Source organism: Boleophthalmus pectinirostris, unplaced genomic scaffold (genome assembly GCF_026225935.1).
Source record: "Boleophthalmus pectinirostris isolate CB_2022bp ecotype Guang Dong unplaced genomic scaffold, ASM2622593v1 HiC_scaffold_21, whole genome shotgun sequence".
Classification (NCBI taxonomy): domain Eukaryota; kingdom Metazoa; phylum Chordata; class Actinopteri; order Gobiiformes; family Gobiidae; genus Boleophthalmus; species Boleophthalmus pectinirostris.
In genome coordinates, this window is record NW_026571175.1 from 19,481,674 (window position 1) to 19,495,347 (window position 13,674).

The 13,674-nt window shown below is 41.0% G+C and overlaps 1 protein-coding gene across 1 annotated transcript; it reads right to left on the minus strand.

The window, feature by feature from the left end:
• Positions 1-10,245: 10,245 nt before the first annotated feature.
• Positions 10,246-12,162, minus strand: lratd2a (LRAT domain containing 2a). Its single transcript, XM_020932835.2, has one exon. The coding sequence runs from the start codon at positions 11,734-11,736 to the stop codon at positions 10,906-10,908; it is 831 nt and encodes a 276-aa protein (XP_020788494.1). The 5' UTR covers positions 11,737-12,162; the 3' UTR covers positions 10,246-10,905.
• Positions 12,163-13,674: the final 1,512 nt, after the last annotated feature.

The following is a 13,674-nucleotide window of genomic DNA, read 5'->3' on the forward strand; positions in this document are numbered from 1 at the left end:
TCTTACTCCCTCTGCCTGGTTTAACACTCTTTCACTGTTACAAGGACTTGACATGGCACCTTAGTGGAGGTATAGTTTGTTATTCTGCTTCTCCATTTAAATAGTGCAGACTGCTCCCCTGAGGCAAACACAGACAGATAGGTGTTTGTGAGACATGTTCTGCAACTCTGCAAAACCCACATGTAAACAAAGTGACAGTTTCTAGTCCAAACAAAACTTTAGAGCCTGCGCTGAGCCACCAGCAAACCGGTGAATAGAGCTGGGTAATTTTGCTCATGTTGTTTACATACTTTACATTAAATCCAATATTTTACACTGGGTAAAACAGGACTAAAACAGGACTAGAACAGAACTAAACCAAGTCTGCATCAGGACATGGGCTCAAACCAGGACCAAATTAGAACACTGACAAACACACCCTTTGCAATAATAGCAGCAGGGGTGGAAATCATCTTTGTGGGCAACATGTTGTCCAAAGAAAAATGAACATTAATGAATTTGAGAGGGGTCCCTCTCTGAATTGGGCCTTCGGTAAACAATCCCTTTTACCTCCCTGTCAGATGCTTCTGCTTGCTTGCTTACAGTACTACCTTACTTCCTTGTTTCCTTACTTACATGCTAACTTCCTTACGTCCTTACATGTAGGCCTGTAATGATTATTAATATATTGACAATTACAGAGAAATCACACTCCTCAGCCTCCATGTTAAGGTCTATTCCAGGGTACTGGAGAGGAGAATCTGGCCAGTAGTTGAGCCTTGGATCCAGGAAGAGCAGTGTGGTTTTCATCCTGGCCGTGGAACACTAGAGTAGCTTTATACTCTCCATCGGGTGCTTGAGGGTTCATGGGAGTTTGCTCAACCAGTCCACACCTGCTTTGTGGATCTGGAGAAGGCCTTCGATCGTGCCCCCATGGTGTCCTGGGAGTATGGGGTTCGGGGCCCTTTGTTAAGGGCTGTCCGTTCCCCATAAATGACCGGAGCAGGAGCTGTGTTCGCATTGCCGGCAGTCAGACCTGTTCCCGGTGCCTGTTGGATTTCACCAGGGCTGCCCTTTGTCATCCGTTCTGTTCATTGTATTTATGGACAGAATTTCTAGGCACAGTCAGGGGCTGGAGGGGGTCCGGTTTGGGGACCACAGGATCTCATCAGTAGAGCCACTGCTCCTCCACGCCAAGAGGAGCCAGCTGAGGTGGCTCGGGAATCTGTTCTGAATGCCTCCTGGGCGCCTCCCTTAGGAGGTGTTCCAGGTATGTCCCACCGGAAGGAGGCCCTGGGGAAGACCCAGGACACGCTGGAGGGACTATGTCTCTCGGCTGGTCTCAGAACCCCTTGGAGTCCCCCCGGATGAACTAGAAGAAGTATGCCCCCATGACCCAGCCACGGATAAGTGGAAGAAAATGGATGGATGGAACTATTGACGCATAGTTCAAATATGAAAACAATATATTTTGGGGCTCAATATTTATCATGTGTTAATTTTCTTTGTAAAAGTAATGAGATTTGGGGTGTTTTTGTTGTAATATACTATGATTTGAGCTGCAGAGGGTTGAAGAACTAACTAGTATGGCTAATTATTGGTTCATTCTGCTATTTATTTGTTGCAGCTCAGGACTTTTGAATGATACTGTCTATTTAAAAATGGCTTACTGGGATTATCTTGCCATATTGTTCTTGTGTAAATGGGATAAAGTAGTTTCAGTATTGTACCGTATCTCTGTAGCAATATATCATGCTTCAAAATTTGTTATCGTGACAGGCCTATACGTACATGCTTCCTTCCTTATTTACTTACTTCCCTACTTACTTACTAGCTGTTTGAGATTTGTCTTCAAGTGTAAAGTACATTATAAATAAAATGTATTATTATTAGCAGTAGTGGTCTTTATGTCTGACAGTTGCCTGATGTTCTTTACTTTAACTTTAACACAACCTGGTCTTAAGTAAAAAAGAATGAACTCACCATTCTGGCATGCTTTGCTTCAGTTTCCTGTTACACCGGTGCCTCAAATCTTTCTTTATACAGCTAGGCCCATGTTTGATAATTCTTCATACTACATTAGCTGCCAAAATGGAAGGAAAAAAAACACTGAAAAAAAAAAAACACTGAAAGAACAATAAACATTTCCACTTATTGAGTAATTCCATCTGCCCATATTCTGTGAATAGCTCCATGCCTATTATTATCCCAGTTGGCTACATATAAACTCAAATCAGCATTAAAGTAATTGAAGATTATTTTAATTGTACCACTGCATGACTCTGTTAGATTACCTGCTGCTGAAACATCCATGCTAATCAGTGTGGATGTGATCCTTGTTTTCTTGTTGTTATTGTAATCAACTTTCTCAGAGCACTGGATTTGCAGAGCTTTGACGCACGCAGTAGGTAGTGGGTGATGACATAGCACCTCGTGAGTTTGAGCCTATTATCGTGGGCTTTACTCAAACTGTGAGCACAATACACAGAGAGTAAGGTAGAGCAGAAACACCAGCGTGAATTAAGGATTGTTCATTTCACAGAACCACCTTTACTTACTCAAAACTGTACCACATTATATACACTCAGTTTACAGGTCGCATCTGTAGAGGTACTCACAGTAAGACTACATTTTCTTGGAAATAAAACACAACAAAGTATTTTAGCAAATGCAAGATAGACAAGTTTAATGCTGTACATTCCCTGCAAAGCAATAAGATCCCCAAGGAGACAAGAAAGTGTCTGATCATCCACCAGAAAAGTTACATGGTGTACCTTTTATTTTCAAGTAATTATTCAGATTCTGCAAGATAATACCATTATTTCATACAATGAACAGTGGACAGTTGGGCTGTTTCTGCACCTGGCCACTAAAGGTGATTTATTTACAGAAATTATTTATTTAATAGAAAAAGATAGGCTTGAATATTTGCCTAATTAGTAGTTAGTGAAAGCATATGGATGTTCTCGTCAGTACGGTTGGTGCTCTTAAGGCTTCAAATCTGGATGAATCATATATCTTCTTTCTGTGGCTTTATTTAAGTTCTGACCTACAGCTACACTCTCCATAGGGAGTCTAGCTCCTATGTGCACAGCAGCCCTGGGTGAGTGCATTTCAAGGTGAGGATCTAAAGGGCTGTGCGTCTGCGCCTCTGGAGACATTAACCTCCAACAGTTTGTGTCGTGTCTGCAACAGTTTGGTGTGAAATAATGAGGGCCCTTTCTAATTTCACCCATAGTTGTTTAACAACTGAAAAAAGTCTAAATTAAACTTCCAGTACAGCATTACCTAATTAGAGAAAGTGTAAAGGTCAGCCATCACACAGCTGTTGTGCCTACATGACATACTCAGCATCTGTCTGTTTGGGCAGAAGTCTGATTGGAGCTCATTTGGTCTAATTTTGTCCCTAGACTCAATAGTGATAAGAAAACAGAGATTTAAAGAGACATAACTGTATCATGTGGATGTGACCTGACTGTAGCCAGTGCGAAGCTGTCCAGCTCTGCAGACAAGTCACTTGTGCCTCTCTAAAGCAGAGCTGGTGACAGCGCCTGCACCTCCCAGAGCATCATTAGCGCTGGAAGCAGGGCACAGTGACAATCTGTGTGAGCAAATGGTCTGTGTGAAGAGACAGGTGAGAGTGGAGCTCACGCTCACCACTCAGGCTCAGGCTGATTAAGTCACTGGGGGCACAGTCTCAACGGAGAACAGGCCAAACCCAAATACAGCCAGCTTCATACTGCAAATGTGTGTCTTTGATTACCTCCACTCTCAGACAGGTCCTGAGCCCCTCATGACACAGAGCCACAGTGATCGATGGATCCATTTGGACAGGACGACAGTGACGTGAACTCAGAGCCTCACCTCAGTCCCACCTCTCAGACAGATGGCATGTGCCATTCAGAGTGGCTGTCACCAAGAGCACCGCCACGAGGACTGAACATTACTCTGTACTGCACACACACTGTCTATGGCACACACACTGTCTATGGCACACACACTGTCTATGGCACACACACTGTCTATGGCACACACACTGTCTATGGCACACACACTGTCTATGGTATACACACTGTCTATGGCACACACACTGTCTATGGCACACACACTGTCTATGGCACACACACTGTCTATGGTATACACACTGTCTATGGCACACACACTGTCTATGGCACACACACTGTCTATGGCACACACACTGTCTATGGCACACACACTGTCTATGGCACACATAACTTCTATGACACTGCACAGTGGCCACTCTGAAATGATACTACTCATATACTCTGTATACAACACAGCCCATGATTATGTGGCATTTACATCATGTCTTTTTCCAGTCCAAAGAAGAGAGAAGTGAAGATTGTTGTACAAGTGGAATAGAGTTACAACACCGCAGAAGCATCCTCAAAATTCAGCCAGATAACCCTTTGTTGTATGTTTAAGTCATTTCAGATACTATTTGGTTTTCATTCATATACAAAAAGGTTGATGTGAGAGCAAAGTCAGCGCAGCCCTTTTGGAAAATGACAGCAAAGCAGATGGGAGTCATTAAAAATCTCTACGTGCATTCATAACTAATCTGAAAATTTCTATTGCTGCATGCTAAAATTGTGTGCTTTTAAGAACATGGCACTTTGAAAAGTAATTACTCTGGCAGCCTCATGAAAGTTGCTGTAATTTTCTTGTTTATGAGGGAAATTGTAGCGGGACGAGCAGAAGACACAGAATGCAAATCAATTTGGAGCATCACACTCCCACATTTTAGTTGTCTTTGTTGTCAACTTTGTTTGGTTGAAAAGTAAAAGGAAGATTAAGTGTGAGGAGTGTGGAAAAGAACTGTGCAGCACACTATGTACAGAAGGAATGTAGGGAGTATAATGCATAAAAACAGAGTGGGCCTGATGGAGACCTATACTGACATAGAAACAGATTTTATATGTTTCATTGCTTCATGTATTGTGTAAGAGTTGTGTGATGCAAATTTTAACTTTAAAAGTATTTATTTCAATGTATCCATTGGTCCAGATAAGACAAAAATAAAGGTGGATTATGGAACTTTTCTGGAGAAGGGTACACCTCCTGCTTGTTCCAAAGAATGAAAATATTACACTTATCTATCTAAGTTGTAGTATGTTCTGTGGAGAGGTGACCCAATTTGCAGTAAGAGGCAAAGAAAATAACATCAGTATGATACTGTGGAAGATTCCAAGCAAGGCAATAACATTTCAATTTAGACAAGCAGAAGGTGTAGCCTACACCAAATAAGTTACATAGAACACCTTTAAAATATAAAAGGTGGAGCAAGTGAAGTAATGTCAAGCAAAGCTCACACCAATATTACCATGGAAAGAGCAGATGTTGTCCTTGTAATATTAGACAGATTAAAAATCCAGTGGCATTTATATAAAGAGCAAAGTTAATCTCTGATTAAATTAATTTTCATTCCTTTTAACCACATAAACAAGAGAAAATGAGGCTCTTGGCTCGGTGTGTCCTCTGAATCACCAGCACCCTGCCCCTGTGTCCTCTGAGTTAGCAGCCTAATGGTGCGTTAACAGTGGTAGGTTACAATATGGTAATGTGGCTTTTACATTTCAAAGTGACTCACTGCTTCCCACACTACGAACAAGGTCTAAACTGTTCAGCCCACAGGAAGAAAACTGCCGACCAATCACAACACAGCTACGCTAATGAACAACTCCATCAATGTGATCTTGGCTCCAGAGAGCAAGAGAAATGGCCAGAGCAGAATCAGACGTGTAGCCAAACAGAGCTGCTGTGGGGAAGAGCCACATGAGCAGACAATGAAGCACCTGCCCCTCGTGCATCTCAAGTCTCTCAGCTGCACCACAAACAGCAACAAGAGGCCAACTGCTGCAGCGTCCACAACAAAACACAAACTGAGAAGCAAAGACAAGCTTTTCCTAAACAGACAGACATATTAGGCTTAGACTGGTACTAAACAATTTGACCAAAAGCATTATTAAAGGTGCACTGTGTAACTTCTGTGGTGGAGGAGTTGCCACTTGCTTGTCTACATGGAAACGTTATTGCTTTGCTTTGAATGTTCCAAAGTATGGCATGAAACTTATATCTTACATTTAATTTAACTACAGTCATTTTTATTGCTCATAAGTTACACAAAAAACATGTATGCATACTGTACGCAGTGTAACATCTCCACAGATCTGACCTGTTAATTGGCCTCATGGCATTACTTGCCTGTTACCATGGAAATACATATGCTTAAGGTCAAATTGTGGAACATACCAGGTAAAGCAATAACCATGGAGACCAGCTGGTGGCAGACCTTCCACCAAAAGTTATACAGCGCACCTTTAAGTATTCAGACATAACATTATGACAGCTAACTTCATGGGCACACCAGTTATAAAATCATTAAGTAATAATAAAAAAAAATCACATTCAAAGCTGTAAGCAAAAAAAGGAAGGATCTGACTTTGACAAATTGTGATTGAATGCTTTGACTATTTGCTGAATGTTTCTTCCTGCTTTTCACTGTAATTTTACATTTACAGTTATTCTGTCTACTGAAGACAGGGAGAGACTTGTCTAAAATTGCATTGGTATTAGAATTTTACACGATGTACAATCCAGGCTCAAAACTCATCTATTCACACCCAGTCATGCAGTGATACTTTACACAATTTGTTTTATTTAATAGTTTTTCATTGTTTTTTATATTGTGTTGATTTTAATGTGAAGCACCCTGGGTACTTTGAATGATGTAAAGGGCTCTATAAATAAAGTTTTATTGACTAATTGATTGAATTTGTAGATTAATTTAACCCCTTCATGGAGACCCAACCAGAAAAGTCACATGCTAATTTTGATTGAAAACTAGCATGTGAAAAAGTCACTATATATTTCTACTATACCGAGACTTCATGCCCATTATTAGAGTTGTGCTTGGGGCTTTGGGGGAGTTTCTGGGCATCACTGCAGCACAAAGAGCCATTGTGTGCACAGGTAGCCACAGACCACATGGCAGGTGTAATCAGACAGCCTTCTATTATTACGGCTGTGTTGGTCTCACCGGAAAGCGAACCAGTCTAGAAACAGAAAACACTTAAATGAATACAGCTTTACTTTACAGTATTGTTTCCAGATAGGCATGAATTTTACTTTTAATTTGAGTGCTCTTAAAATCAAAGGTATTACATTGCCATGCACCAGTAGAAATGGTGAAAATGTTCTGTACATCTTAAAATGAAATGCTGGCAAAAATGAAATACCCAATGAAATTATGCATCAAAATCAAATTGTATGTTACCAACAAACTTAAATACACAATAGCAGGATACCATGTGCCAATTTGTGAGGGCTGCCAGTAGAAAATGACATTTAGTGGCAGTTATGTAAGATCCAGTTTGTCTGTATCAATACCACTTACCAACATGAGTGGTATAAGGTTTGCACAGAGCAGATTCGTGGTGGCAGTAACCAAGCATATTATCCATGTGTTGCATTAAAATTGAAATGATGAAATAACCAAACACAAAAATGTCACATGGGTAAATGAAGAGCTACAAGCACTAAAAGACAGAATGCAATTGAATCAAAATTTCGAATAATCACAATTAGAGACACAGCTTGTACATAAGTGCCAACGACTACCCCAGTGTGTCCTATATTATGAAAAATTTACTCTTTTGAACTTAAAGCCATGTTAGAATGTTGTTACTTATGCAAAAACACACCTAGAGTTGTGCTTTGCTTCCTTCACACATGTTTGAGTCATCCTTTATTATTAATCTGTCTACACCTCCAAAGCTTAAAAGCACTGTTCCACTTTGTGATGTCATGCAGTGGTAGTTTTCAAGTTCACAGCTACCTTTTACCTTTAGCTCAGTAGAAATTGGTAACTTCAAGGCTGAAATTATCCAAATGCTTCTAGTGAAGGTGTATGGAAGGTTTGTGTGTTAAACATGAGTGAGTTAATGAAGCAAAATGCAACTCCAGGTATGTTTGTGATGAGGAAACATTAGAACATAGATCAGAAAATAACATTATATGGGCCCTTTAAAGCCCACTCCCTGCAGAAAAATGTTATAGGGAATATTTCTGATACATTTTTGGGAGCTGTGAAAAAGAGCATTATATATAGCGACATCAGTGAAGTGTGTGTCTGTCTGAGAGGGCTGTTCACACTGGCCTTGTGTCGAGGAGGGACAACAACACAAGGCTTTAAATCTAATTCCAGGGAGAACGTACAAAAGACATACAAAAAAAAAGTGTGAATGCAGCTGATACCCTGAAGACAAATGAATGTCAATGTGGAGGGATATGCCTCTTCAGATTTGATTAAAATTTTGCCATGCCAATCAATTGTCCATTGTTATTAATAGGAAGCAGACACAGTGATTTTAATTAGCAAGACTGCACCATGAGATAAATCTACTTCTTCGCTGCAGTCATATCATTAGATAACAGACTATGTACTGTATAAATAACAATCTATGGTCTTTATACAGTCTACATACAAGCAATGTCCAAGCTAAGATACTTCTACAAGTCGCACACGTCTTGGTACAGATAACGTGGATATGCTGACAATGTTATGAACATGGCAATATCTTTGGTTCTTGGGAATGAAAAGAAATGTAGTTTATTAGCTATGTGTTGTTTTTGTTTACTGTTTATATTGTGGCTGACGCATTTATCCTTGACCAAGAGCATCCATTGTTTGAGTCTTTACACAGTATTCTAGCCTCTAACTTCAGTATTCTAACTATTGCAAGATGGAATCAGTGTCACTGTCTTTTGGAGGTATATAACAAGAAAGTGAAATTCATAGGCCTGTCATGAATTATGATAACACATTTTGAGGCACTCTATATTGTTACAAACAAATATTGCAACAGACGATCATAAACCGATTTTTAAATAGACAGTATCAAAAGGCCTGAACTTCAACATAAAAATTGTTGTAGGCAGGGATGTAGGCATGCTGGCCCTGGGTACAAATAATTTTGATAGGCCTGTATTGCATGTTCTCTATATGAAAACTGCATATTACAGATTAAACAGCACCCTTTACCTGGCTGAAGGAACCAGTAATAAGCCATAGAAGTTACTTATTCTACTTTGTACAGCTCAAGTTTGAACTTATTAGATAAAAATGGCAAATATCTCCAGTATTGCAAAGAAATTGTACACACAATAAATACTGAGCCCCAAAATGTAGTGTTTCATCTTTCATGTATTGAAAGATAAGTAAATACAGAAATTATCAGTAATTACTATTATTAAAGGTGAATTGTGAGCTTTTCTGGTGGAGGGTCCGTTAAATGATTTTCTCCATGGAGATGTTATTGCTTTGTCTGAAATGTTTCACAGTATGGCATAAAACTTTTTTTTTTATCATCAGGGAAACTAAACCAGGCCAAGTTACTGATCAGATGTGCGGAGAGGCAATCTTATGCCAATTTATGTCTGTTTTTCTAGGTATGTTTGAGCAATAAAACCACCTATAATTGAATAAATGTAAGGAAGATCTGTTTAATGTTATATTGTGGAACATTTGAAGCAGGACATATCCATAGAATCAAGAAACTGGCAGACAAAATATTGTGCACCTTTCACTTTGTCAAAAGTATTTATATCCACTGTATTTTCACAGCTGAGTACTAGTTTTGTTCAATAATAACATTGAACCGAGGCTAAGTATATGTTTCATTTTTCCAGCCTTCGAGGAAAACAAACTGCATCTAAATGTATGTTCACCAATAAATAGCCAATAATGTATGTTTATAAAAGACTGTTTACCACAGTCTGAGCCTTTGTTTCCGTTGAATGCAGGCAGATGGTCTGAGCTGCATGTTTATTATGAAAGAGTAATTGAGGGCTTGTGTAAAAGGTTTGTCATCCAAATGGTCCTTCTGCTAATTCATCTGTTTTCAATTGCCTTTCCCTGAGCTGAGCTGCTGACTAGTTGTTGTTTTGACCATATCAGTACCAATAAGATATTTACACTACATCCAAATACACCTGAAAGTAATGTGAAGAGTATAAAAGCATGGGTTGCCAATACCACACCAAAATATCACAAGTTAAATCTTCTTCATCAAATGTACCCAGATTTCTCATTTCAAAAGTGTCTTGGTTGCATTTATTGATCAGCTATAACAGTGTTGTTTGAATAAAGAGGCGATTTCACAAGCATCAAAACACCAGACTCTATGAGCTATGCCAGTGTGTAAGTGACTCCTAGTAAGTGAAAAAACAACTCCAAAAGAGGTGAGTAATTAGTTCAATGGTTTAATTATCGCTCCGCTTCCATGTGAGTAAGGCCATTGACATGAGAGCATTGGTTCTCAAATGGTACCAGTCAGGGTTTCTTAAGGTTCATTGTTTGATTTAGAGCAATTTTCTGTTTCATTTCCTGTTCCAGTTTTGAAGTGAAGCCCACTCCTGTACCTTGATTACATTCTGGTTTTGCAATGGTTTAATAGTTTAATAGCTTCATAAAAATATGCCAAGTTTTGGTGCAGCAATGCCACTTTTAAACGTATCTGTTTGCGCTGACCTCTTTAGAGTGTAATAAACTACTTGGAAATCTAAACAACTAGGAAAATTATGGTTATCACATCACCCATAGCAACCATTCACCTCAGTCCAGTACACTTCTGATCCTGCTATCTAACCATTCATTTAGTAGAGTCAAATCCTTATTAAGTTTGAGGGCAGTAATGCCAGTATTGTATCTAGTTGTGTTGACAATGTAATAAACTACTTGGAAATAGATAACAAAATAGGTGGTTATTTTTGCAGCTTGAGAACCACTGCTATGATGGTACTTTAAGGCAATAACCTGACATTCATATGAAAACAACATTCTGGACAATGGCAGTTTGCTACAGATTAAAAAGCAGGTGGTAAATGCGCTCTTTTGGCTCTGGGTCAGTGGTTGTCATTAGCGGGCTCCCTCTCCACCTCCTCCACGCTGCTCAGGTGCCCCGCCAGCTCCTGTAACACGGCTGTCCTGCCCAGATGGTCGTTCCTGCGCTTCTCCATAACCATGTCCTCGAGACTCTGAAACTCCAACACGTGCGAGCGCTTGTCCGATACAAATATTTTTAACCTGTATGGTTGTTTGCCTATGCGTATCTCTCCTCCCATTTTAAACTCCCTCTTTCCAAATCTGCACCATGCCGCAAAACACTCAGAATTCCTCCAACTCAATTCTCGGTCCTTGAGTCCCACCTGCTCCATGGCGTTTTGCACCACCATATCCGCTCCGAGAGGTTTCAATTTATAAAAGTCGTTCACAATCCTGCACCGTCTCCCTTGGCTCGCATCAGTCAGAAAGCTGTTTTTGACCTCCGCTCTGTGTAAGTGCACCACCTGAAAGTCCCCCACGTACACGGCCCAGTGCGGGTACTGCCCCGTGGCTACAAATTCCACCAAGTCTCCCGCTTTGCATTTATTTAGCAGGTTCTCCGGGGAGTACACGTTCAGGCTGGTGGATTTGGTGCTCTTCTCGTAGATGCACTCACCCCGGTTGTACACGGCGCACTCCACTTCGTCCCCCGGGTTGAAGTGCTTCTCTTCCTGGTTTGGGTCCGTGTGCGAGCCGTCCACCGCGCTGCCTTCCTCCAGCTCGTCGTCATCGTTGGAAAATATGTACGAAACACCAATGCGCGGTCCGTCCTCTGTGTCCACGCCGTTTGGGTCCACCGTCGGAACTTCAGCGTAACTTAAATGAGACAACTTGTCCATCTGGCTACCCATACCGCTTCCTCCGTCTCCTCTTGCGCGCTCACGGCTCTCTCCACCTGCGGCAGCCTCGCGTGTGAGCGTGTAATACGAGCCGAAAAAACAACTGCCTACTCATCAGACATCACCACCTGCCAGCCAAACACAACCACTTTAAACTTTCTTTTTTCCGTAGAGCATTCGTTTGAACCAAATTACGCACGAAATGCCTCAACATCAACAAGTGGAGTTGAGCTGGAACTGTCTACACGTTCACGGGTTAGGCTTCTGATATTCGGCCGTGCTTTACTTGTTGCTCTAGTTCCGTACACAAACAAGAATCAAGTAAAGAAAACAGTCCCAGGTAAGCTGATCAAGGTAAACCATGAGTGTAATGCTGAGCCAGTGATGGTGCGTCTGGATCGGAGACTGATCTCTCAATGGCCCGGGCTCAGCATCGCTTCAGCTCTTATTTTAAAGCGGAAGTGCACGCAAAATTCACTGCCCTACCTTCAGTAAACACACCTACCTGCTCTCTGTTGGCAAATGATACAGCGAATGGGTTACAAAAATCACCCATTATTTGATCTAATAAAGCATTACAAAATCAAATTACAATGTTGCAGCCTGTTCTATAAACCTTATCTGTCGTTTAGCATCTTATACACCACAATAGTCAGACTTGAATGGTCAGTACAAACTACACTATTGCATATTGTAAAGAAACTTCTCCTCATCACTTTTATTTTTACAATTTTCAGTTACAATGTGTAATAGATGAAGACAAGAAGGCGAAACACAGCCCAAGAATTTCTCAGGCCTGGTACCTCAGTAAATCTGGTTGCAAGGCTCCAGCTTGTATCTGTTATTGCAGGATAGGGCCAGGCCAGTATATATTCAATTTATATATGGGGATTTATATTTGGGGGACGAGGGAACACAGGGCAGACCTCACGTTAGCTACTTATTACCAAGTTATTAAAGAGACATGATCATTTCCAATTTAAAATGTGGTTACCATTTTACCAAAGCGAGGACAGTAATAAGTACCCAATATATGTCATTTTATTTCTTTTAGCACCTGTCCATCCTTGAGTGACCCATGCATCGTCGTCATTTGCACCCCTCTGTCTCCTACTGGGGCAATAAAGTCTCAATTTCACTGGCACTGGCTTGTGGCCTGCCTTGACTCGCTCTCAGTTATGGGCTATTTTCTCACCACCGTGTCCCAAAGGAAGGTAGAAAGTGCTCAGCGTGCACCAAAATGGCAGCTTCTGAGAGAGAGCATCTGTCCTGCAAGTGTCAAAGAGGCTGGATTAGACGATGATGTTGGAGCAAACTGTAGAAGAAAACTACAAGAAAAGAATATGTCATCTCGCATTTAGCCTACTGGGTCTTTTGGTCATCACATCACCCATGGCAACTATTCACCTGAGTTACTCCCCAAAACACTTTTAGAGTACAGTACAGGTCTGATCCTGCTATCTAACCATCAGTTTGGTTGAGGCAAATCCTTCTAATTCTGATCAGTCCTGACACTTTTAACAAGTCAGCTTTAAGTTAATAAGAAAGTCTTTATTTATATAACGCTTTTCACAGACATTTTTGTCACAAAGATGCTTTACAGAGTATTATTTAGCATTATTCATTCACTCTATACCTGGTGATGGTAAGCTACTATTGTAGCCACAGCTGCCCTGGGGCAGACTGACAGAAGTGCGGCTGCCATGCCAATCGGCGCCATCGGTCCCTCCGACCACCGCCATCACTCATGCACACACCTCCTTCATACTAGGCAATGTGGGTGAAGTGTCTTGCCTAAGGACACAATGACAGTTATTCCCACTGGCACCCCACTGTGGCACCTGATTTTCCCAGTGGTCTCCCGTCCAAGTACTAACCAGGCCCGGCCTTGCTTAGCTTCTGAGATCTGACGGGATGAGGCCTTTACAAGCCACTATGTCCACATTTTGA

Coding starts and splice junctions, on each gene's coding strand:
- lratd2a (XM_020932835.2), bottom strand. CDS start 11,736: ATGGGTAGCCAGATGGACAAGTTGTCTCATTTAAGTTACGCTGAAGTT.